General features: G+C 33.8%; 1 protein-coding gene across 3 annotated transcripts; it reads right to left on the bottom strand.

The window, feature by feature from the left end:
* Nucleotides 1-14,668: 14,668 nt before the first annotated feature.
* LOC120414041 (integumentary mucin C.1-like) lies at nucleotides 14,669-16,632 on the bottom strand. Of its 3 annotated transcripts, none has more exons than XM_039575060.2 (3): nucleotides 15,953-16,632; nucleotides 15,201-15,891; nucleotides 14,669-14,996 (listed from the first exon to the last, which is right to left on the bottom strand). In XM_039575060.2, the coding sequence occupies exons 1-2, from the start codon at nucleotides 16,020-16,022 to the stop codon at nucleotides 15,215-15,217; spliced, it is 747 nt and encodes a 248-aa protein (XP_039430994.1). In that variant the 5' UTR covers nucleotides 16,023-16,632; the 3' UTR covers nucleotides 14,669-14,996; nucleotides 15,201-15,214. The 3 variants fall into 3 exon arrangements, with proteins under 3 accessions (XP_039430994.1, XP_039430996.1, XP_039430995.1); XM_039575062.2 differs by having other exon boundaries at nucleotides 14,671-14,996; nucleotides 16,003-16,629; XM_039575061.2 differs by having other exon boundaries at nucleotides 14,671-14,996; nucleotides 15,965-16,628.
* Nucleotides 16,633-26,164: the final 9,532 nt, after the last annotated feature.

The following is a 26,164-nucleotide window of genomic DNA, read 5'->3' as shown; positions in this document are numbered from 1 at the left end:
TCTTCTAGTTTTTGCATATTTCTAACAATTTAGTTAAATTATTTTATCGATTTCTGTGAGTATTTTTTCAAATGATTGCAATCTTTTTTTCAAATATTTTGAGTCTTTTTTATGTGATTTTTTTTTATCACTGAAGGCAAGAATTAAATTAAAGCTATGTTTACAGTAGAGATTTTTCAATCATGTATGATAATATTAATATTTTATTATAACATTGAATATCAGAAAATTTATAAATTTTTTGAACATTCTTAGAAAAATAATAAAAAATACCTTTATCAGTTTTCCTTTTGATACACCCAAGAATTGAGAGAACAAAAAAATTTAACAAAACGTCAAATTCGTTGAAAAATTTGGCAAAATGAGTTTCTGTGCAATGAATTTCAATGACTTTGACAACATTTATGCAGCAAATCTGTTTAATTTTTACTATCGTGTGAACGATGGATTAACGAAAAATCAAATATTTTCTTTTCTCAATTTGCTTCAAAATATTTATTACTAGCTCGAAAATAAAAAATAAATATGAAAAAAAAACAATATTGAACATGTATTTAAAAATTTAATTTGAGTGGTAACCCTGTAACAAAATATAAAAACTGAAGTACCGTAAACTGGGGTCAATCGGGACACATGGGGCGAATTGGGACAGCAGTTTTTACCATGTTGGAGCACAATATTTTGATTTTTCTGGTTGGTTTCGGTTAGAACAGATTCAGGCCAACAAAATGTATACATCCATATCCAAATTTAAAAGCTTTAAGTGCTCTAGAAACTGCTGTCCCTATTCAGACTGTAGTCCCGATTCACCCCAGATTACGGTATTTGGATTTTTAATTTACTGGAAAATTTCAATGATATTTGTAACCAAACCAACGAATATCATTGAAATTTTTCAGCGAGTTAAAAATCCAAATACTTAAATTTTTATAATTTGTTGCAGGGTTACCATCATTTATTCAAATTTTGCCTACCTTACTGTTTGTATGAAATTATTTGGAATTAATTTTATTTTATAACCTATTTTCATTCAATATTGTTTACATATATCAAAATAATTCGAAATCTCTTGAAATTTTGTTCTTGCAAATGAAAACTCAACCAAAGTCATATGAAGTAAATTTAAACATGCAAAAGTCTTGCAAAATGTACTTTTTGTTGGATCAATATGGTCATCGAAAAATAAATTGAAAGATTTATTATAAAAAAAATGCTCAAAGAATATGTTACTTTGCGAACATTTTGTTTCAAATTCATTTTTTATGTGATTAATTTGTGAAAGAAATTATTTCAATATAGTAATAATTTTTTTCTGTAACATTGAACTTTCTAAGTCACCCTCTTGTATATTTTCCCATCAACATTTCCTTCGCAGGATTTTCCACACCGTTCTCACAGCAGCCTCCCCCTTGAGCAAGCAAATCGCTTCAATTCTCGCGCACACGGCAATCAATCTTATCGCAGCCCGCGGTGTCCTGGAAAAAGCTGAAAAATCCTCATCTTCATTTATCGCCTCCTGGCTACCTAAACTTGCTCATCTCATGTGAACATTTGATCACTCTTCTGCTGCTGTGAAAGATAGGACGACACTCACAAAAAATCATCCAATGAAAGTCAGCCTTGGTGCTATATGCAAACTATTCTGACGTTATGCTATTTTCTTTTTTTTTCGTGTTGAGAGGAAAGAAAAAATCTCGAGGCTAGATTCTGGCATCATATCCGAAGCGCATCTCCACATATCGTCGACGTCATTCCATTAGCATAAAACGGATTAGGATTCTACATTTTGCCACGGTTTCAGGAAAATCCTGTCGTCGTCCACGTGGTTCCTAGCAGCAAAGAAACTTGAGCGCGCACGACACGGGTAATGAACACGTTATCCGGTTAAATTTCGCACTGGATCTGGCGAGCTAAATCAACTTATTTTCTGGAGGAGGTTCCAGGTTGGTGACGGTGAGATCTTGGGATTTTGAAATTTAGGTCACTGGAATTACCTCGTTGTAAAATGAAATTACCGTAGTGTAGAAATCCTCACAAATTGGAACATGCCTAGTAAGCTATTTTCGCATATTTTTAAGATACTTTAATATTATGATTCTGTTTGCTAAACCATTCCAATCTTTTGTACTTATTTGCATTTTCACTAAAATAAAATGAATAAAGATTTGATAAGCAACTAGGGAAACTATACCCTTTCTCAGCCTATTTCTATTATCGGCCTGTCAGCACTTTGATCATGAATTACAGCTTATATAAAGTGTTGTTGACTGTTCCAAAGTAATAAATAGCTCAAATAAAAGTGAGCAAGCAACTCTCCATTGCTGAAACATCTGAAAATTTTGATTTAATAGCAGAAACGGCAAAAGTGAGTCTTGAGTTAAATAAAAAAAATACGTACATTTTACATTTTACATTTTACATTTTACATTTTACATTTTACATTTTACATTTTACATTTTACATTTTACATTTTACATTTTACATTTTACATTTTACATTTTACATTTTACATTTTACATTTTACATTTTACATTTTACATTTTACATTTTACATTTTACATTTTCCTTTTTACATTTTACATTTTACATTTTACATTTTACATTTTACATTTTACATTTTACATTTTACATTTTACATTTTACATTTTACATTTTACATTTTACATTTTACATTTTACATTTTACATTTTACATTTTACATTTTACATTTTACATTTTACATTTTACATTTTACATTTTACATTTTACATTTTACATTTTACATTTTACATTTTACATTTTACATTTTACATTTTACATTTTACATTTTACATTTTACATTTTACATTTTACATTTTACATTTTACATTTTACATTTTACATTTTACATTTTACATTTTACATTTTACATTTTACATTTTACATTTTACATTTTACATTTTACATTTTACATTTTACATTTTACATTTTACATTTTACATTTTACATTTTACATTTTACATTTTACATTTTACATTTTACATTTTACATTTTACATTTTACATTTTACATTTTACATTTTACATTTTACGTTTTACATTTTACATTTTACATTTTACATTTTACATTTTACATTTTACATTTTACATTTTACATTTTACATTTTACATTTTACATTTTACATTTTACATTTTACATTTTACATTTTACATTTTACATTTTACATTTTACATTTTACATTTTACATTTTACATTTTCACAATGTGTTTTTTACAAATATCATACAAAAGTTGCAATCCAGCTGCATGTTAAATTTTGTGGGGAGTTTATAGCTCAATTTTGTCAAAAAGTACGTACATGACTTTTTTCACTCAAATTTATTATTTTGACTTTTAGGAAAGATGAAGTATGTGCCTAAAATGCAACAAAATTTAAAAGTGTTTCGCCAACTTTTCGAAAGACAAATTTAAACATAATCAAAAACTGCCCAAAGCATCATCTTCTTCAATCCACAATCCCTTCAGTAATTTCAACCATTTGCCAGCACAAAGCCGAAATTGAAATGTCACGGCCGAATGACTGTCCGAAATCTCATTTGCAAAGTCATCGAGCCGTAAAGCGGACTGCACGCCAATGGTCGTCCCAATAGCCGCAGCCTGCGGGATCCCTCACCGGAGTGCATTCACTCGAACAAAATCCTCCTCAAATATGCACTTTCATGATCGTCACGTCGTCGTCCAAGTCACCAAGCGACGCATTCAATTTGTCCTGCTTGAGATTTCGTCCACCCTCCGGCCAGGAAAATTCTTTGCAAAGTTTTCCCTTTCAAGATATGCATCTAAATTCGAGCTCGTTTGAGAAGGGGTGAAAATTTACCCAGGTGGACCAGCTTCCGTTGGATTCCCAGCCCAGTCCGACTCAGACAAATGCCATTTGTCAAGCCTTCCCAGTCCATAGTAATGGCAGTGTTTGCCCATTCGTCCATCAAGAGTGATGCAATTTCAGCAAAGCCCTTTGTGGAAAAATCACCTTTCGATGCCCACTTGGAGCCAGGTTCCGTTCACAGTTAACGGCCGTCTACCCCCGCTCAGGTGACAGACAACTGATCATATCTGGTGGGTTTCGGCAATGGTCCTGAAATTATGACCGAGCAGACGACGATGTGCCATGGCGGCCGGTGTTGATTGTTGACACCCTCTTGGGGTGTCTGTTGAGCCGAGCTTTTCATGGGGATTTGTTTGTCAGTGCAGGGGTTTGCAAAATCTTGTCAATTTGATTAATTCTATTCCAATATTAATTTCCAATGATTATTATTTATTTAAATACCTTAAAACCATATTTTTCATATGAATACATATTTTGAATTTTGGTCACAATCTTTCAAACTGCAAAATAGCAACAGTATGCAACAAGTTGGAAAAAGAAGATTCACCGAGGTTTACCGAGTTGGATAAATACGACGAGTGCTGAAAAATTATGTTTTGCAACGAGTTCCATACAACATTTTTTGTTATTCCGAAAAATACCCTTCGAGTAGAATTTTAAGTAATTTTTTTTGTCATCTATTCGTTTAAATAAAAAAAATATGAAAAGTATTACTTTTCGAAACAAGTGCTGACAAGTTCAACTTTTCATCATCCATTTATGTGTTGAAAAGTAGAACTTTTCAGCATTTATTTTGAAAAGGGTAACTATTTGAATTTGTTATTTTTGGTCTAGAAAAGTAGGCGTTTTTGTCTTTCAAGAATTACAGGAATAGTAAGTAGTATCACGATGGAATTGAAAAAAGACATTTAAGAGGCAGTATTTGTAAATATTGCTCGGTTTGTTCTAGAGGTCGTATCGAGGTGCTCCGACTTGGATGAAACTTTCAGCGTTTGTTTGTCTATGCATGATATGAACTCATGCCAAATATGAGCCCTCTACGACAAAGGGAAGTGGGGTAAAACGGGCTTTGAAGTTTGAGGTCGAAAAATCATTAAAAATCTTAAAATTGCTCGCATTTCCGTAAAACTTCTTCAATTCCAATTCTCTTAGATGAGCAGTTCTCTACGGAATCGGTCTTTTTTCTTTAATTTTAATTTTTGTATTTTTTAATCCGGCTGAAACTTTTTAGGTGCCTTCGGTATGCCCAAAGAAGCCATTTTGCATCATTAGTTTGTCCATATAATTTTCCATACAAATTTGGCAGCTGTCCATACAAAAATGATATGTGAAAATTCAAAAATCTGTATCTTTTGAAGGAATTTTTTGATCGATTTGGTGTCTTCGGCAAAGTTGTAGGTATGGATATGGACTACACTGAAAAAAAATTATACACGGTAAAAAAAAATTGGTGATTTTTTTATTTAACTTTTTGTCACTAAAACTTGATTTGCAAAAAAACACTATTTTTAATTTTTTTTATTTTTTGATATGTTTTAGAGGACATAAAATGCCAACTTTTCAGAAATTTCCAGAATGGGCAAAAAATCTTTGACTGAGTTATGATTTTTTGAATCAATACAGATTTTTTCAAAAAATTGAAATATTGGTCGCAAACATTTTTCAACTTCATTTTTCGATGGAAAATCGAATTTGCAATCAAAAAGTACTTTAGTGAATTTTTGATAAAGTGCACCGTTTTCAAGTTATAACCATTTTTAGGTAACTTTTTTGAAAATAGTCGCAGTTATTCATTTTTTTAAAATAGTGCCCATGTTTGCCCACTATTGAAAAAAATATTTTTGAAAAGCTGAGAAAATTCTCTATATTTTGCTTCTTCGGACTTTGTTGATACGACCCATAGTTGCTGAGATATTGCCATGCAAAGGTTAAAAAACAGGAAAATTGATGTTTTCTAAGTCTCACCCAAACAACTCACCATTTTCTAATGTCGATATTTCAGCAACTATAGGTCCGATTTACAATGTTAATATATGAAACATTCGTGAAATTTTCCGATCTTATCGAAAAAAATATTTTCAAAAATTTAAAACCAAGACTTACATTTCAAATGGGCGTAATATTGAATGTTTGGCCCGTTTGAAAGGTTAGTCTTGATTTTAAATTTTTGAAAATATTTTTTTCGAAAAGATCGGAAAATTTCATAAATGTTTCATATATTAACATTGAAAATCGGACCATTAGTTGCTGAGATATCGACATTGAAAAATGGTGGGCTGTTTGGGTGAGACTTAGAAAACATCAATTTTCCTGTTTTTAAACCTTTGCATTGCAATATCTCAGCAACTAAAGATCGTATCAACAAAGTCCGAAGAAGCAAAATATAGAGAATTTTCTCAGCTTTTCAAAAATATTTTTTTCAATAGTGGGCAAACATGGGCACTATTTTAAAAAAATGAAAAACTGCGACTATTTTCAAAAAAGTTACCTAAAAATGGTTATAACTTGAAAACGGTGCACTTTATCAAAAATTCACTAAAGTACTTTTTGATTGCAAATTCGATTTTCCATCGAAAAATGAAGTTGAAAAATGTTTGCGACCAATATTTCGATTTTTTGAAAAAATCTGTATTGATTCAAAAAATCATAACTCGGTCAAAGATTTTTTGCCCATTCTGGAAATTTCTGAAAAGTTGGCATTTTATGTCCTCTAAAACATATCAAAAAATAAAAAAAAATAAAAATAGTGTTTTTTTGTAAATCAAGTTTTAGTGACAAAAAGTTAAATAAAAAAATCACAAAATTTTTTTTACCGTGTATAATTTTTTTTCAGTGTAGTCCATATCCATACCTACAACTTTGCCGAAGACACCAAATCGATCAAAAAATTCCTTCAAAAGATACAGATTTTTGAATTTTCACATATCATTTTTGTATGGACAGCTGCCAAATTTGTATGGAAAATTATATGGACAAACTAATGATGCAAAATGGCTTCTTTGGGCATACCGAAGGCACCAAAAAAGTTTCAGCCGGATTAAAAAATACAAAAAAAATCGAATGACCGAAATCTCAGAGAATTGCTCAGATGCATTCGAAAGGTCTTTTGAAGCACTTTAAAATGTGCCGTAGACATCCAGGATTGGTTTGATTTTTTCTCATAAAAAAGTAAAAGTAAATCTTTCTCAGTTCCTGAGGGGAACACCCTTGAAGAGTATTGGGGCCGGCATTTACAAAGCGGATTCAGTGGCAGTTTCATTCTCAACTTAATGTTAACATGTTATGGTTAATGATAACATTCCATAGGTCGCCTCCCTAAGGTGTCGTGATAAGGTCCAGTTTGTGACGATACACTACCTTCCCTTTACTAAGCAATCGATTCCAGAAGGGAAAAGATCACCAGTTGTGTTGGTCCGAGCCGGGATTTGAACCCCGATCTACCGCTTACGAGGCGGAAGCGTTACCACTGGGCTACGTGGCTCGGTCTCTTTTCTCATAGCTTTTGCAAATAACTGTTAAAAATTGTTTTTTTTTTAAACCTCAATATCTTTTTCCAACAGCCTCCAACACCCATACTCCTATAGGTCAAAAGATAGGTAATTTCATGGACTATAAGCTTACGGTAATAACTTTTTGGCCAATCGCAGTTTTTCTCATAGTTTTTCGATTTTTCTATAACAAACATTTTACAACGTTAGTTTTTGCCCTGTAGGCCATCATAGCGGCACTTTTTGGTTTCAATTTTGTCATATTCGGAATCCTCGGAAAATTTCACGTAAGTTAGAAGTATTGGAGTTGTAAATTTGATTTAAAAAATAATTAAATAAAACATTTTCGAAAAAAGAAATAGATCATATTTACCCTGTGATCAATAGTACGCCAAATGCCGTATTAAGTAGGCGAATATCTGTTTTACCCCTAATCCGACAAAATGTTAAAAAATATTTTAATTCATTTTCAATGGCATTTTTTCTAATCAAATTTACAACTCCAATACTTCTAACTTACGTGAAATTTTCCGAGGATTCCGAATATGACTAAATTGAGACCAAAAAGTGCCGCTATGACGGCCTACAGGCCACCCCTTCTCAAACTTCAAAGCCCGTTTTACCCCACTTCCCTTTGTCGTAGAGGGCTCATATTTGGCATGAGTTCATCTCATGTATAGACAAACAAACGCTGAAAGTTTCATCCAAATCGGAGCACCTCGATATGACCTGTTACACATTGGTGAAAAACTCGCTCTTAAACGCATTTTGATGAATGATTAGTTGAACTACATTTTTTGCTGAATATTTAAAAAGATTTTCTGATCAATTTGGATATGGGTAATTCTCCGCAAACTCACACAGCAGTTGCCCCGACCCCTCTTCGATTTGCGTGAAACTTTGTCCTAAGGGGTAACTTTTGTCCCTGATCACGAATCCGAGGTCCGTTTTTTGATATCTCGTGACGGAGGGGCGGTACGACCCCTTCCATTTTTGAACATGTGAAAAAAGAGGTGTTTTTCAATAATTTGCAGCCTGAAACGGTGATGAGATAGAAATTTAGTGTCAAAGGGACTTTTGTGTAAAATTAGACGCCCGATTTGATGGCGAATTCCGAATAAACGTATTTTTCATCGAAAAAAACACTAAAAAAGTTTTAAAAATTCTCCCATTTTCCGTTACTTGACTGTAAAAAATTTTGGAACATGTCATTTTATGGGAAATTTAATGTACTTTTCGAATCTACATTGTCCCAGAAGGGTCATTTTTTCATTTAGAACAAAAATTTTTCATTTTAAAATTTCGTGTTTTTTCTAACTTTGCAGGGTTATTTTTAAGAGTATAACAATGTTCTACAAAGTTGTAGAGCAGACAATTACAAAAATTTTGATATATAGACATAAGGGGTTTGCTTATAAACATCACGAGTTATCGCGATTTTACGAAAAAAAGTTTTGAAAAAGTTGGTCGTCATCGATCATGGCCATTCATGGTCACCCGCGACAGACACGGACGACGAAACAAAGAGAAACGTGTAAGTTAATATGGGGAAAATCACGAAAATGTATGGGGAAAAACATCGTTTTAGTAATTTTCTGCTAGGTGGCGCAGGTCTCGCCCAAAATTGTCCAAGTGTGAGATTCTTGTAGGAAATTCAATTCCCTACAATTTTGTCCAAGGGTGCAAAACGATCCGATTTGATCCTGATTTTCGGTGATTTTTCTAGAAAAAAAAATTTTTCTTATATACAGCAATTCCCCACGAAAACAGCATGAAAAAAAAACAAAAGTCCTCGGATCGGGCTCAACATTTTTCTGGGGGTTCCCTGGCCGAAATAATTAGACCCGTATTTTTTTGTTTGGCCATTAGGGTGATCTACGCCGTGTTAGGGTGGTCTGAAAATGGCCATTTTCGTCGATTTTCACAAAAACCACTTTTTTCGAAAAATCATAACTCCTTGCCATTTTAACCGATTTCAATTGTCTTACACGCAAATGAAAGGTGATAAGTTAGCCTTTTAAAGAAAAAAGTAAAAAGTTTCAAAAATCAAGCCTAACACATTAAAAGGGCGTATGAAACTTTAAAATGCCGTTTTGACGGTGTCTGGACCAAAGAGCCTATGTCTGGAAATATTTTTATCGGATTCCCCGGACATTTTTACATAACATACTAAAAAATGGGAGGAGTTCATTAACAGGATTCCGTGATATAATTTTTTGAAAATAAAATCCGTGTTTTTTGACGCGCCGCGCGCAGAAACCGGAGAATGACGAAATTGGCAAAAAATCAACTTTTTTCACTATAACTGCGATAACTTCAAAATTTCAGCGATAATCTATACATGTCTGAGTACCAACAGTTGCGTCTTTTAATTATCTATTTGACAATAGATTTTAATGAACTTCACAGTTTTATCATTTATTTTGTTCAATCATCGAATAAGAAATAATTGCAATATAAAATCTACACCAAGTTTGAAAACTCCTGCATCCATTGTCAATCCATCGCCTGCATCTTCACGCTTTGCATATCATGCACCGATTCCGAGCCAGATGTGTGTTTGCGATTCCGAAAAGCAAACCACATTCTATTACCTACCACAGCTTCTGAAGCGTTTCCGGAATGCTTCCTTCGGCCAGGAATTGTCCTCAATCTGGCCAGCTCTGCCAGGATCCAATTTACCACAAAAACCTGGAGAGAGGCCACTTTTTTTTTGTCCTTCCAACAACCTGGATCCGACCGAAACAACGACTCACCGCCAAAGCCGTTGGAAAATATTCAAATTCATTTCGTTGACGTGTGACAGCCAAAAGACCCCCCATCCCCCCCCCCCCCCCCCACTATTTTCAAGCCCGTTGATAAGCATCGTTGATTTGTGGTATTCATCGGGAAATTGTTGTGTTGTGTGTTTTGGTTTTTCGAGGACGGACGGCACTATCTCTGGAGCCAATGTCCGAGTCCTGACGGCGATATGGCCATCGGACCGCCTACGGGACCATTTCCATTCAATAAGGTTCCTCGGCGCTTTTGGATGCAGAGTCCAGGTGAGTGAGTGCGAACGATTGCTCTGCTCCACTCCACTCCACCAGGTTGGCTTTTACGAGATTCGAAAAGCGAAATAATTCACCATGAATTTATTGCACCATCGGTACAAACCCGGGATTCTCGGAACCAGATGTACAAAGGGTGTGTGAGTGCGGAAAACTGGGGATTGTCCACATGGACAAACGGGAGTGGTCCAGTTTTGTTGGCATCTGGTTTTATTGCTTGCCGGTGGGGCTGGGGCGGGAAATTCTTTTACGGCACTTGATTGCCCTGGGTGCGATGTTTTGCGTGACGAAAAGGACAAAAAGAGGTTCTCTTTGTGGTTTGAAAAAAGTTTCTAGTTAGAAAGAAACGGATCACTCAACAAATCTTGCTTAAAAATGTGATTCAAGAATCCAACAAAATTGTTTGCAATTTGAATCTTAAAAATTTGGAATATATGGTAGAAGATGGTGGTGAGAATATTGGGCTAATAAATGTCAACTAATCACACGACATAAGTTAATGTAAAAATCGATTTAAAGAAAAAGAAATCGTAAAATATGCACAAATATTTTTTTAGTGCTTGGATAGTTCGAAAATTCTTTGAAAACTACCAATTTTAAATTGTAATTGAAGGAAAAATAAATAGAATCAACAATAATTTTCAAAAAAAAGATGCAGAATTGCTTCTTTACGATTACGATCTCCAGTTTTTGAAGTAATTAAATGATTCAATTAATTCTTGAATAATTACATTCAATAAAATATGTTCATTGGTGGATGAACAGATTCTTTTTTCTTACAGTAGTTTAGTATGGGACATTCACCCTCTTCATTCAGAATCAGAATCCTTCACGTCCAATTTTTAGGGGCCACAATAGTCATTTTTCAAACATACTTAAATTTTCTTTAAAAATACAAACGAAATCATCCGAAAAAACATATTAATTTAATTTTATAATTTTTTAATAAAATTTATTTATTTGTTTTAGTTTTTTTAAACTAATCTTCAATCAATATATCTTAATTAAAAAAAATCAATTTGACTTGCATTTGATAATTTTTTAGAAGTGAATATGTAAAACTGACGAATTATAGCAAAACAAGTTTGATATTTTTTTTGATAATAAAAGCAACCAAATAATAATAAATTGTCAAGCGCATGCTTATTTTTATAAAAAAATCTTCACTTGCGCTTTTTCTTTGAAATATTCAATTTACAAAGCTGAACATTTCCGATTCGTTCTTTTTTTCAGAGCTTATTGAAATACATTTTACAGTATTGTTTCCCAAACAAGTTTTATTTAAAAAGCAACAAGCAAATATTTACAAAAAAATCACAAATTTTAAAATTTCATGAAAATTTTATGGGACTCAAAAAACTCAAATATTCTTAAAGGCTAGATTTTAAAGATGCAATATTATAAAATGAAGCTAAAATAATTTAATCATATTTAGACCAAGTTGAATCTTCTAAATTAATTTTTAATTAACTTTTAATCATTCAAAATGAAATGATAGTCAGATTATCATTACATTAATCAATATAAAAGACACATTCTCCGGGCTAGTATACTTTTGGGAAAATTTTAAAACTTGATTTAATGGCGAAATAGATGTTGTGATTTGATTCAGTTTAGTTTAAGGCTTGTAAAACAAACTTTTACAAACATTCAAAGATTTATAACCTTGAGTTTTTACGCAAATGAAGTATAAACTGCAAAAAAAAAAGTTTAAAAGAAATCGGATTAAAATACTGTAGATGCTCCAAATAGTTATCACTGATTTCCCAATTATTTTTTTCTGCTACAACTGAATTTTCAGTTCCATCAAAATCAACTTCAACTATTAAATTCTACATCCTGATTGCTTCCTCCAACCATTGTTCCTGTAATATCGACTCAGTGAATGACGGCTGTATTTACCGAATGTTACTTTCACTAGCCAGTTTACGCAACAAATATTGTCTTTCAATTACGGAAATTACAGTACCCCAAAAAGTAGAGGTCATCGCTGAAAATATAAAGTTATCGCAGTTTTGGTAAAATAGTAGTTTATGCAACAAGTTGCAAAAAAAAAAAAGATTTTTTCTGCACGAGTTATACATTTATCCAACGAGGTTCACCGAGTTGGATAAATATGACAAGTGCTGAAAAATTCAATTTTTGCAACGAGTTCCATACAAAATTTTTTGCAATTCCTAAAAACACCCTTTGAGTAGAATTATAAGTCAAATGCTCATGTATTTTGTCAATTAACCGTTTAAAACAAAATAATGTTGAAAAGTATTACTTTTCGAAAAAAGTGCTGAAAAGTTCAACTTTTCAACATCCATTTCAGTGCTGAAAAGTACAAATTTTAAGCATTAATTTTGAAAAGTTTTTCTATTCGATTCTGTTATTTTTGGTACAGCAAAGTAGGCTTTTTCATCGTTCAAGAATGACAGGAAAAGTAAATAGATTCACGACGGAATTGCAAAATAGTAGTTTATACAACAAGTTGCAAAAAGAGGATTTTTTCAGCACGAGTCGTACATTTATCCAACGAGGTTCACCGAGTTGGATAAATACGAAGAGTGGTGAAAAAAATTCCAAAAAACACACACTGAGTGAAATTTTATGTCAAATTTTCATGTATTTTGTCAATAAATCATTTAAATCAGAAAAATGTTGAAAAGTGTTACTTTTCGAAACAACTTTTCAGCACCCATCTGAGTTCTGAATAGTAGAACTTTTCAGCATTTATTTTGAAAAGTGTTGCTATTCGATTCTGTTATTATTGGTACAGAAAAGTAGGCTATTTCGTCGTTCAAGAATGACAGAAAAAGTAAGTAGTTTCACGATGGCATTGCAAAAAAGTTATTTTTTCCCGTTTTAGTATATTATTTTCCAAGATCTTCAACCACCATTTTGGTAGGTTTAATATTACCTCTTTTTTGTAATATTGGCTAAAAAATGTGTAAAAATGTGAACCTGATGAATATTCACCAGAAACTGATGAAAATTCATCAGTTTTTTGTTAAATATGACTCATTTTTTGACACAAAATTTGTTACAATTCCCTGACGATTATTACCGTCATATATTTTCTGCTCTCCTTTCAATATTTCGAATTGTTTAAATCAAGCTTTTCAATTGAAAACTAAAATAATACAAACCAAAACCTTCTATCAAATTTTCATAAGATAGTTGTACTTACACAGCAAAAAATCCGATGGTAAAATCGCATGCAAAAGCGTGCACATCACCTTCGTCAAAATAAACACTTAATATTACACACTGCATGTACAATTTTTGCAAACACAAAAAAAAAGTTGCAACCGACGGGATTCAAACCCGGCACTAACAGTAAGGACTGGCGCTCTAACCCACTCGGCCATCAGACCGATGAAAAGCCGTTAGGATAAACGCATATATGAGCTTGATATTTCGGTCAAGTAGGTTTCCCATACTGATGGGCTACATAGTTCAGGGTGTAAAATCACATAAAATTGCATAAAATAATGCAATATTTATTTTACACCCAGGCCTTTTACACGCAGTTGGATTACTACTTTTTTAGCTGTGTATGATTTGTTGTTTTGATATCAAGCTATAAAAATTAATAGCATGTGGCGAAAATGTTCATAAAACTTTAGAAAACTAATGGTATTTTTTAAAACAAAAATTCAATTGACTAATTGAAAACCTATAATATTGCTTTGTTTAGTGACATATTTTTTTTTCAAACAAACACAACCATCCAATCCAGCAAAGAATCAATTACGGTGATTGATGGGCTCGGTGCCTCTTCGTGAGCGAGCTTCGTCACAGGTTTACAACCTAATAAAACACGTGTGCCCTCCCTCAACTCCGTGCGCACAGGGAGGGAGAGTTGTTTGCTGCTACCGTGTACTTCCGACCAACCAAGACTCCATACGGGATGGGGCAGCGGGTGATGGAAGTAACAGCTGAGCTGACTAGTTTCGGTTGGCTGCTGCTGAGGCTGGTCGACTTGAGGAAATAAATGTTGGTCATAAAAGAAAACACGTAGAATGCTGAAGGCGTACGCCGCCGGTGGAGATCTTAGGAAAGAGCCCAAAGGAAGAAAAAAAAAACGCAGAAATATTGAGGCGATGTAGTCGTCATTAGTCGGTACTTGTGCCGTGGTGCGTTAAACTGTCACACAGGGATTTGTTTCGAATTATTAACGGTGATTTACCGAACGTCACATAACGTGGCATGTCAGTTGTGCGTAACTACCAGTCAAATTGTTCACTAATCTGTTTAACGGTGCATGTTTTGGGTTGTTTTGGGTCGTTTTTGGGACCAACAACATGAAGTGGAATAAGTGTGTCAGCTCTGGATTAGTTATTCACACTTGTCTTGGTGGTGCCGGGAGACGATAATTAGCCACCCAAGGTGAACTTGAAATGATGTTGTCGAATCCGTTGGTGTTTGGAGAGTTTGAAGACCGGAAGCTCGAGAGATATTTCTTTCGCAGGTGTCGCTAATCAATCGGGTAAACATGGAAAGCCGGTTGTGAGGTTTCAGTAGGTTGAGCATATATTTTAAAACTAATTGTTTGGTTTGTAGTGCGGCTACCGGCGGGGTCGTTTCTACGACAATGCGTGTGTGCGATGATAATTTGGGCTGAGATCTGAAAATATAAAACAAATGTTATAAAATTATTTATTTAAAACTGTTTTTAAAAAACTTACAAAGCATAAAATAAAGAACGAAAAAAAAGGTTTTGGTAGTGGAAAACTGCAAAATATGGTTGAGAATCAAGTCTTATTCAAAAATTGTTAGTAATTCTTAGGCATTGCAGTGATTCGAGACCTTTTTCTGAAAACCAACTTACCCTTCAAAATCTGTTTACTTTTTCCGCTTGGCAGGCGCCACCGTCGTGGTCACTTCTGTCGTAGATGCCTCCGTAGTCGAACTTGCCTCCGTCGTAGAATCAGCCGTCGTAGACGCAGCTGTCGTCGTCGTCGGCTCCGCCGTGGTAGTCGAAGCTTCAGTCGTCGAGCTCGGGGCTACCGTGGTTGTGGAAGCCGGTTCCACCGTGGTTGCTCCAGCCGCGTTCGGATTCTGGCAGCGTCCGTTGACAAAGACTAGCGTCACGTTTGTCCTGGAACAGGCATCGAACGCCCACGGACACTTGCGACCTTCACCGGTTCCGTCACAGTTGCACACAAAGAACTCGGACGGATCGACTCCGGTTGGGATCAGCTTGTTGACGCAGCCTTGGCAACCCTCGACCGGAGCCACACACGGTTGAGATCGATAGCAGAGGGACTCATCCGGACAGCACAGGTTCTCCACTGGGTTAAAGTAACTGCCGGCGGGGCATCGACCCTCGACGGGCTTGCCCTCGATGCACTTGTAGAACCGGTTGCAGTAGGTCTCGTGCCGCACGTACACCTCGAGCGATCCCTGCGGATCTGGACACATGAAATCGGTACCGGTTCCGACGCAGTTTTGACCGCGAACCCACTGAACTCCGATGGCCAGCACCGCACTCAGCCCCACTAGCTGCCGAATCTTCATAGCTTCAAAAATGAACAACACCGTTACACAACGGGGGGGAACGATTCCTCCCAGAAACAACACCTGAACCCGTACTAGAGCTGAGGACCGATGCTGCGTTACTTATAAAATACCGTCCGAACGTGACTTTCATCTGCTTCCTTAACCTTTGGAGCAACTGTCCGCAGCAGACTTGTACTACGGTGTTGATGACGTTGAGTAGGAAGAGGCATGGGCCACCAACGCACCCCGTCCTGTGGGCACGTACTGTCCGATATCGAATTCCGGACGATGCTAGAATTATTATATTTTTTTGGGGCAAAACAATCCGTACAATGCAGTTTTTGTCTAAAATTACAGCATTTCTCAGCTCGTGCTGCTATTGTTTGGACAAACTGGGTTGAAACCAGAGCTGTTGAGTTGGAACTTTGTGAGCAATCAGGGTTAGAGTTGGTGTCGGAGTCGACCAATTTTAAACAACTTGCCAAGAGAGTTGTTTTTGGATTCGTAGTTGATACATCTTGAAAATCTTAAGTAGAAGCCATAAAAAATCAACGTCCTCACAGCCCTGGCTGGTACGAATATTCGTCACCTTGAAAGTGAGTAATTTTAGCATTGGTTGCTGAGCCACTGTGCTTGACAAACAGTGTTGTTTAGAGTTGGTCGCATTTTATCACGGCAAGTGTCGCATAGCAAGCAGAAACCAAAACAAATAGTTGAAATTAGCAGCCGAATTCATAAGGAAGTTGATTGCCAGCTTTGTGTTTGTGAAAAATTAAAAGAACGTAAACAAAATGATGTAATGTGTTTGTAAAACGAGTTTAAGTTGAATTAAAAAAGTTCATCACTTCAGGATAAAGTTGTACATCAAAAACTTTATTTTGTGATGGAAAAATAAAAAATAAGAACACTTCAAAAATTGTAATAACAAGTCACGGTTTCAACATAGTAACATATTTGAAGTGTTTGAAAATACATTATACACCTATTCAGTTGTTTTTCAATCATAAGATTCAAATATATCTCTAAGTATTGCCGTTAATTTGTGAAAAAAGTTTTAACTGTGGTGTTCATTGGACTTTCTTTAAAAAATCAAAACATGTTAAACCGGCCTCAAACATGCTAAAAATGATTTTTAAATAAAAAAAAAACATTGCAGATTCTTGTTATTTGAGTTGATGATACTTTTATTTCCATCGAATTGTAAAGTTTTCTCAAATATTTTTGTTGCTTTTTGATTTTTCAGACCAGTTTCGAGGGAGAGGGGGGATAAAAACTTTGAAAAGTATATGCAACGGCCTTAAAAAAATGCTTGGTAATAAAGTAAATTTTGAGATTCGGAAAATACATGATCTGTTGTTAAAAATGCATTTCAGCACTAAAAGAAGGACATGTTAATAGATGTTTGGATTTTTCAATCAAAAGAATCAAAGAATTTAATCAGATTTTTGATAATATTTTCATCAAGTTATGTAATATTTCTTTGTAATCAAAAATTAGATTACACGAATAATTCTTTGGACCACTTGAGAACTTTCGGAAAATATTCAAACCCATCCTTTAGTTTATTTATTCAAACGGTCTGTGCGAAGATTTTGAGTAATTTTGGATAACATTTTATTTAAAAAAATGGTTTTATATGCTTGCACCCACATATATTTTATTTATATTTTTTACTTCAAATTATTTTTTTTTTCGTTTTTTTTATAGTTCACCAATTTAGAGGGTATATTTAAAAAATTTCCAGGTTTTTCCTTAAAAAAAAAATCCGACAAATCCGACTTGGTTGTGAAATTTTAGAATACTTAGAAACCGATAGAAGTTCTAAGTATTAAATTTGTTTGAATTAAAATTTGTTTGTGCCTATTTAAGCACCAAATTGGCTATTTAATGAAACATATCTGAGATTCATAAATTTTGACTTTTGACATAACTTTTGATTTTATAGCCTTTCCACAGTAGGGAGATTAAGGCAGAAATAATTATATGATATATAATAATTTAAATTAATTTTGACATTAACTGGATGTTATGTTCTTTTTCATGTTTCGTATCTTTTTTGTTTTGTTTTTAGGCATTATCAAATTATTCTTTTTGCTTTTTCCGACATTTGAAATGAGTCAATAAAACGTTACTTAATCCACCCTTAGGTGGTTGGCGCCTTCCTCACATTTAAAGGGTGCTATCTAAAATCCAAAAATTGCGTAAAATAACACTTAAGTGCTTATAACTTTTGATAGGGTTGTCAGATCTTCAATGTTTTGGACGCGCTCTTTTGAATACCTATCCAACGATAGGTCGCATGAGAGATCCGGACAACGTTTTCATTAACATATCTGAGATCCAGCCAACAAAAAGCGTATAAATAACACTTAAGTGCTTATAACTTTTGATAGAGTTGTCAGATCTTCAATGTCTTGGACGCGTTGGGAAGGACTTTTAAATACCTTCCTGAAAATGTATAGCAAGACGGGTTTTCTTACAAAACCACCCTTTTTACAATCTTCCGGACTTTTGCTAAAATCGTTTTTTTAGCATAACTTTTGATGTACTTAACTAAACTGGGTAATTTTTAATAGCGACTTATGAGACCCGAAGACGGATTGAATGACGCCAAAACGGAGAAAATCGGTTAAGCCAATGTCAGATAATCGAGTGACAACATCCCACCACACACACACACACACACACACACACACACACACACACACACACACACACACACACACACACACACACACACACACACACACACACACACACACACACACACACACACACACACACACACACACACACACACACACACACACACACACACACACACACCGACATTTGATCAGAATTTGATTCTGAGTCGATAGGTTTACATGAAGGTGGGTCTAAGAAGTCTAATTGAGAAGTTAATTTTTCGAGTGATTTTATAGCCTTCCTCAGTAACGTGAGGAAGGCAAAAAGCTTATTTAATCTGAATCATATTTAATAAAGATTTGTGGTTGAATCTGGAGCAAAACAGTACATCAATTCTCAATTTTAATTGTTTTGTTATCTACAAATTAATGGCTATCAATCTTTTTTTTTATTTTCAAGCTTTTAAAACTTAACAAGTGACAAATGTATTTTAAAAAAGTTTTAAATAACCATTTCAAAAATATCGCGGGATGCAAAAAATATTGTTACCGTTTCTCGGAAAATTCAGAACCCAGGAAATTGGACGCGATAGAATTCTTTAATTTTTTTGTTTAATAAGCAAGTAATGTATACCTCTTGTTTGATAAATAATTTTCATTCCAGATAGAAAATATTGGTTCAATTTATTTTTCCAATACAATAGGGATGAATTCATAAAATTAATATTTTTTATGTTCCTTCTTTTTTTTTAAATATGTTTATCTACTTTTGTGTTTTCATTTAGTAAATTGGTGATTTATAGTCAGTGCTATAAATGTTGATAATAGTATTAGCACTCATTCTCTTCACATATGAAGCTTAAATTTTACCCAGTTTTGAGTTTTTGATTAGATTTGGATCAGAATCTTACATTCATTGAATCTCTCATTCATTGAATTTTTTTAGAAAGCTACTACGAATGAATATGGAAATTTCTTGCGAATTTTCATATTTCAAAAGAGATAATCAAGTTCATCAAATCAGCAAGAAAATTTAAAAGTCATATAATTTGGTATAAAACTATTCAGATTAAATATGTCACAAGCAGTGATGTCAACCATCGCGACGCTCATTTTTTGGTTCGCGGCACATTTTTCGTTTGTAGTCAGTTACGGAATTCGACAAAATGGTGTTTGAAGCACTTGTAGAACTCACCAACAGCAACATTTCTTCAGATCATTGTATAGCTGTAAAATTCATACGCAAAAAGTTGCAATAAGATTCCAGACCTCAGGACCAACGGTTCGCGATGCTTTCGTTTGCCTAACACATTTTTGGTTGTAACTTTTTTTTGTATTTATCAAAAATCAATACTATGTTCAGCAAAGTTGTACGATTTGGTGTGTCCTACAAGACCTTCATACACAACTTTGTCATATTCCGTAACTGAAAATCACTACAAACAAAAAATGTGCCGCGAACCAAAATTGAGCGTCGCGATGGTTGACATCACTGGTCACACGATACTAGAGACGAATTTTTGATCTGACCTTTGATTAAGTTTTGCTGATAGTTTGGCATTTTTTCTTTTATTATTTTTTAAAATTTGATTTAAATTTGAAGTACTGCAGTGTTTCACAAAAGAATCCTATACACCAAATTGTTAAAAAATAACTTTTTTGTCATGATTTTAAACAGTTCAAAAAGTTCTGTTAAATTGCCTTGAATGCGTTTTGATTGACGTTTTTTCCTATGAGAAATTACTAGACCTGGTAATGGTGAGAGATTGCATTTTTTAAATCAAATCCAAAAAAATAGTTTTTTGTATTCATATGTTCTAAAAAAAACGTTAGGGATAACTTTCTTTAATCATTATTTTAGGACTTTGGAAATTGTACGAGTATTTTTGCGATATAGGATTTAAAAAACAAATTGAGGAACATTTAATTTCCTAGGTGCTTTAAATATTCATTATTATTTTCATTCATTCTCTGCAACTATCGGTCAATTTCAATGTTAAGAAATGAAATCTTTTTGAAATATTTCAATCCTAAGAATAAAATAAAATCGAGCAAAAAACTTAAAAAATCTGAATCACGTACTATAGCTTTTAAGTGATGTGTGAACATGGTGATCTTGCTTGTTTTTGCCCAAGGCAAAAAAATATCTCTGTCTAAAAATACACATCAAAAATATCAATTGAGATGTCCAGACCCCTCCTCCCTTAGTGACCAACTGTTAAATTCAATTGTTCCAGGCTCGTGACTTGCCACCGCGCCAACGCTCAAATTTGAGCGATGATGATGGGTGATGAATTTGGGCGGGGGTGTGGTGGCAAAGGGCAGGCACACACACACAGCATTAGGTGTGAGCCATAATTAATCAAATTGAATTTCATGCTTTTGGACGGCGCGGCATTGGCGGAGGGCTTTGTAGCATTCCGAACATTATGCGGGAGGGCGGCCTCCTCTAATTAGGCCTATATCGCGATAGATTACTGTTCACACGTCGGGGGCATTCGAGACATTAGTTTAATTGCTACGCAGCGGTGCATAATTTGAGTTTCATTCGGGGGGAAAAAATTGTTGGTGGGGAGAGAATGTATTTTTAGCTTTGCAATGTAAAATTTGAAATCTGCTTTCAATTTCAAATATTCCTACGAAACAGGAATTCTACTAATTTAGAGGTTTCTAAATTAAGAACGGCAGTGTCAAGAATGATAGCCATTTCTAATGTAATTTTTCCAACAATATCGTATAATTTGAATATTTACCCCCAAAATTTCCCCCGTCTAATTGTTATAATTATTCATCACGAATGTGCTACTGGACTTGCCAAACCCGTAATTCACCTTCAGTTGTTCGTGGGTGGGCCTTCCCGGAAAAAAGTGACCAATTCCACATTTGTATGATAAAACGGTTTGCGTTTTTATGGCTAGGAAACAAGGAAAAGGTTCACCCCCTAACTGAACCTTATTTTGGTTACGGTCGTGCCATATGGTGTCAAGGTAGCAGAAGTGCATCGGCCAGGGGAGCAGAGAGTAGCCAAAAAAAAAGTTAGAATTGAAATAGAAAACAGCTCGATTTTGTGGGTGCACTTTTTTGCTATCGCCACTCTATTGTGAAGCGAACAATTTGAATTTGATGGAAAACACAATTGGGAACGAATTTGTTGGAAATGGGGATTGCATAGGAAATTTTTCGTTTCGTTTTTTGTCGGGTGTTCAATTGAATGATTTAGGAAGGTGAACTAGTTGGGGAGAGTTTAGGGAAAACGCTTGAAATGAAATTAATCGAAAATGGGCTAGACATTATTGAGAGACTGAGGAAGAGCAACTCACTTACCAGTCTTGCTAGTCTTGTTTATCATAAAGAATTCAATGTGCAATATTGTTAGTAATTCTCTGGAAATCAGTCAGAATATAAAAAAAAACATGCGAAAACATTGAAAAAAGTCAAATTCTTCGAACACAATAATAACATTTTCCTCCCGACAAATTCCCACAAGAACCAAACAAAAAAAGGTTCAAAATCGAATTACGTTTTTCGTTGTTCGCGCTGTCACTTTCGATTTCGACCAGACGACCGGCCCGACGCCGGTTGGCAACGACCTAGGCCAAGCCCCACGCGAGGGTGGTGTTCACGGTGCAACCATGAATTAAATATCTTTCCTCCTAGCATTAAACTTTTTTCCTCCCCCGGACACGGCACCACGGCTTGTCTGACTGTTGGTCGCACTAATCATATGAATCGCAGTAAAAACAGGCAGGGCAGTCGTGCGTTGGATTCCCTGGAATTTAGCTGGCTGAATTGGTCCCTTTGGAAAAGAATGAACGAACGTACAATTCGGTCGCATTATTACCAATTTATGCTTGAATGAGCACGCACCGCGTGTTTTTTCGGGGAAAATTACGCTCCCTCGCGTACGGGTTAATCTAGTACCTTAACCTATTAGATACCATTCGTTACCTTTCAAAATCTTTTTTCATTTAAACTTCGAGAAAAAAATGTATTTTAAAAAAGACGACCTGTGAAACAAACCTCAAAATTAAATTAATTTAATTTATTTATAAACTATCGACAAAAAATCGCGGAAAAAAATAATTATCAAGAAACGATGCGTTTTTTTAAATAATAGCAACAAAGGGAACTGGAAGGGACGCCATACGATTTCATTCTCTACCGAAACCATATTGAATGAGCTGAAAAGCATTAGGTGAGTGATTATTGTCATTTGTCAGCATTCGTGTCTGCCATAGCTGACCTGTGTGTTTTGAAACAATTATTGGGTAGGTTGACAGTAATGTGAGCAAAACTTGAATTTTAGCAAGAACAACCAACAAATTTTGCTGAAAAATATAGCGTTCTTCCTCATTTTCAAAATATTATGATGTCGCAGTTTAACTTTTTGTATGTTACTTTGCTCATGTTAAAAAAAATAGATTAGTTTATCATTATTCAAACTAATTTTATTTTCAGTCAATTCAAGAACACTTTTCATTTGGCAGGATATTTGCAAAGAGAAAATTTGCCTAAGAGAATATACGAATTTATCAATTCCCAAGAAACATATCTCAACTTAAGGGGTTACATACATGTAAAAAATCGCAAAATTTCATATCACAGAAAATTTATTGAATCCACTAAAAAGATGATTTTCAATCTTTCCTGAAAGTTTCATGAAGATATTTCATGATTAAACAGAGTTAGAGACGATTTTAAGCTCAACATTTTGCCGTGCGCAAAGCGGACTGTCAAACTTTCTGAGCGTTTTTCTCGAAACACCGAGTTGATTTACGGGTGCCACGATATCTCGAGATGGGATGGACCAAATTGGCTGAAATTTAGGGTGAAGACTCTCGACGATTTTTATATGAAAAACACAAAAATATGTTTATCTTTTTTTTAAATAATCTTTTTGAAAATCGGCCTTCGTCATGCAAACAGGACTGATTTAACGAGTCTTTACCAAAATTTTGAGCTGATTTGGTCAAGGCAGTGTTGAGATATCATGGTACCCGTTTTTTGAAACTGCTAACTTTAAATAGCTATATCTCGGAAATTAAACAGCCAAATGACTTCAAATTTGTTTTGATAATAGATAAAAATGCATATTTTAATGCTCTGAAAACAGATTATAAATAAAACTAAGTGTGTGCTGACACCAACCTCTGACTGTTTTGTCGATTTACATGTATGCAACCCCTTAAGTGATCAAAATTTCAACAATTTTGAAATTTCTATTATTTTAATTATGCCTTATTCATAAACAACTTCTTATATAATTTGCATTCAGCTAAAACAAATTCAATAAGGCTGAAAAAAATTGATTCCGAATCTATATTTAAGTAGCCAAAAAGTGTAAACTTTTGAGCTATAGGTATGAGGAACGTTTTGCTTTTGGCCAAGATATGATTTTTTGAATATCAGGAATGTATCGAAAACGAATACAAAAAAAATCTGGTTTGATCTGAAATTGAATTTTTAATCGAAATCTACTTTTGTGAAATACTGATATATGAGCTGTATTTGAGTTGAAACTGTTTTCAGGATACACTAAACAACAAAATTTTTATATGAAAAAAATGTGTCCGTTCTTGTCCAAAACCTAAGAAAATTCTCTACATTTTGATTTTTTGGTCATTGTTGATCCGACCTTTGGTTGCAATCGACTGCCAATTTTCTATCGATGATATTAAAAAGTACAGCTTGTGTGAAATTTGATTTCAAGTATGTATTGTCCCAACTAGTATTTAAAAAGAGATTAAAAAAAAATTTAAGGCGTGATTTTAAAAACCTGAAAATATTTTAAAAGAGAAATTAATGAAAATTGCACATAAGTTTAATTTCCAACTTTAAAAATTTGATCAACGGATTGAACTTAGAAAAACTCATTTTTGGCCATTTTCATTATTTGCAGGGCAACACCCCAGCAACCAAATATCGGATCAGCAATGTCCAAAAAGGCAAATTGTAGAGATTTTTTCAGATTTTTGAATATATTTTTTTTTTCAGATAAGGGCACGGATGGACACTACAAGAAAATTATTTAAAAGACAATTTTGTTGACAAATTAATCATAAAAATGGCTTTTACTCAAAAATTGTGCACTTTATCAAAATTTTGCTGAAGTATTTTTCGGTTTGAAATTCAATTTTACACCCCAAAAAGGATTTTTTGTTGTGTGAAATTTCGATACTATCAATAGAAAACTATTTGTTTTTATAAAGCATACCTTGGCCAAACACAAAATCTCAAAAGTTTTTGTCATTAAAAAATCAAATAAATTAAATAAAATGTAGTAAGGGAAACAATACAAAATCGAGTTTTTTGTAATATAAAGTTATTTAAAAAAACATTTTTTTTTCTGAATAGTGCTTAGAATAACTTACAACTTTGCCGAATACACCAACTCGATCCTAAAACCGCTTCTCGAGGTAAAAATTTTCGAATGTTTTCATAACACTTTTTTATATAAACCCCCAATTTGTATTGAGACTTTTGTGAATAAACTAAGTATGCAAAATGGCTTATTTGAACATAAGGAATCGAAAGACAAAGATTGATGCAAACCAAAAATATGTCGGTCCTGTTTTTATCCAATTTGCTTATTCTCGCTGTAAAAACAACTTATTTTTTAAACTTTTACATAAAACTTGCTCGCTTACTCCCTACTAAATTATTTGTAACTCAATATCAGTTTGAAATGCTTTTCCCGGGTAGACGGTAATAACAAAATTCATGCCATTTCAATAACAGATACTGTTAAAATAACAGAAATTGTTATGGAATCTTCTTGAAAAATCCATTTTTGCATAAGGGTATAATAACAGTTTATGTTATCATAACAACATTTGTTATTGGTCTGATATTGGTTGAAATCCAAAACAACTTTGCAATAACATTTCTTGTTATGGAAGAATATCTCCAAATGTTATTGGGATGATCGGATTAAATGTTAAAATAACAAAAAATAATAACAAAGATTTTTTCGAAGAATAACTAAAAATGTTATTATTATGTTATTACAATAACAATCAAATAACAAAAAAATCATAACGACGAATAACAAATCTTGTTATAAATAACATATAATGTTATTGGCCTAGTATTTTCAAATAACAAAAAATGTTATTCCCAAGTTATTTCCGTCTGCTCGGGTTTATATACAGTAATGAATTCTAACATTATGTTCTCGATGGAAACACATATAAATCCCCTTATTTGATAAAAATCATTTGCGGTACAAAGTTTACTCAAAAGTTTTAAATTTTTGTTTTTCTGTTCCAATTTTTATCACTTCTGATGAAGTAGTTCAAACTTTGATGTCAAACCTGAATATTGATCAGCTTATGAGTGTTGATAAGAACAGCCTGTTGAAATAGTTTTCAATACCATGCACTAATCTGAAAAGGCAAATAATTAGTTGTCATTTTTATCCAATATCGAAAAAAAAAATTTATTTTACATAAAAAAGAAATTTAAGAATATTAAGAGAATATAAATTTCATAGTCATAACTTAGTGAATACAGTCAAGACTCGATTATTTAAAGCCTCGATTATCCGAAGATTTTCATGGGACTTCAGATAATCGAATCTTGAACAAATATTTTATTTCTTTTTTTTCTTTTTGACATCAAATTCGAATTATGCGACTCCATTGTAGTCTAACTTGAGTTGTTGATT

The sequence above is a fragment of the Culex pipiens genome, chromosome 2 (genome assembly GCF_016801865.2).
Source record: "Culex pipiens pallens isolate TS chromosome 2, TS_CPP_V2, whole genome shotgun sequence".
Taxonomy (NCBI): domain Eukaryota; kingdom Metazoa; phylum Arthropoda; class Insecta; order Diptera; family Culicidae; genus Culex; species Culex pipiens.
The sequence above is the reverse complement of the archived record's forward strand: the minus strand, read 5'-3'. Positions and strand labels throughout refer to the sequence as shown.

Coding starts and splice junctions, on each gene's coding strand:
- LOC120414041 (XM_039575060.2), bottom strand. CDS start 16,022: ATGAAAGTCACGTTCGGACGGTATTTTATAAGTAACGCAGCATCGGTC. Junction 15,892..15,952: donor CAGCTCTAGTACGGGTTCAG/GTGTTGTTTCTG, acceptor TCATTTTTGAAG/CTATGAAGATTCGGCAGCTA.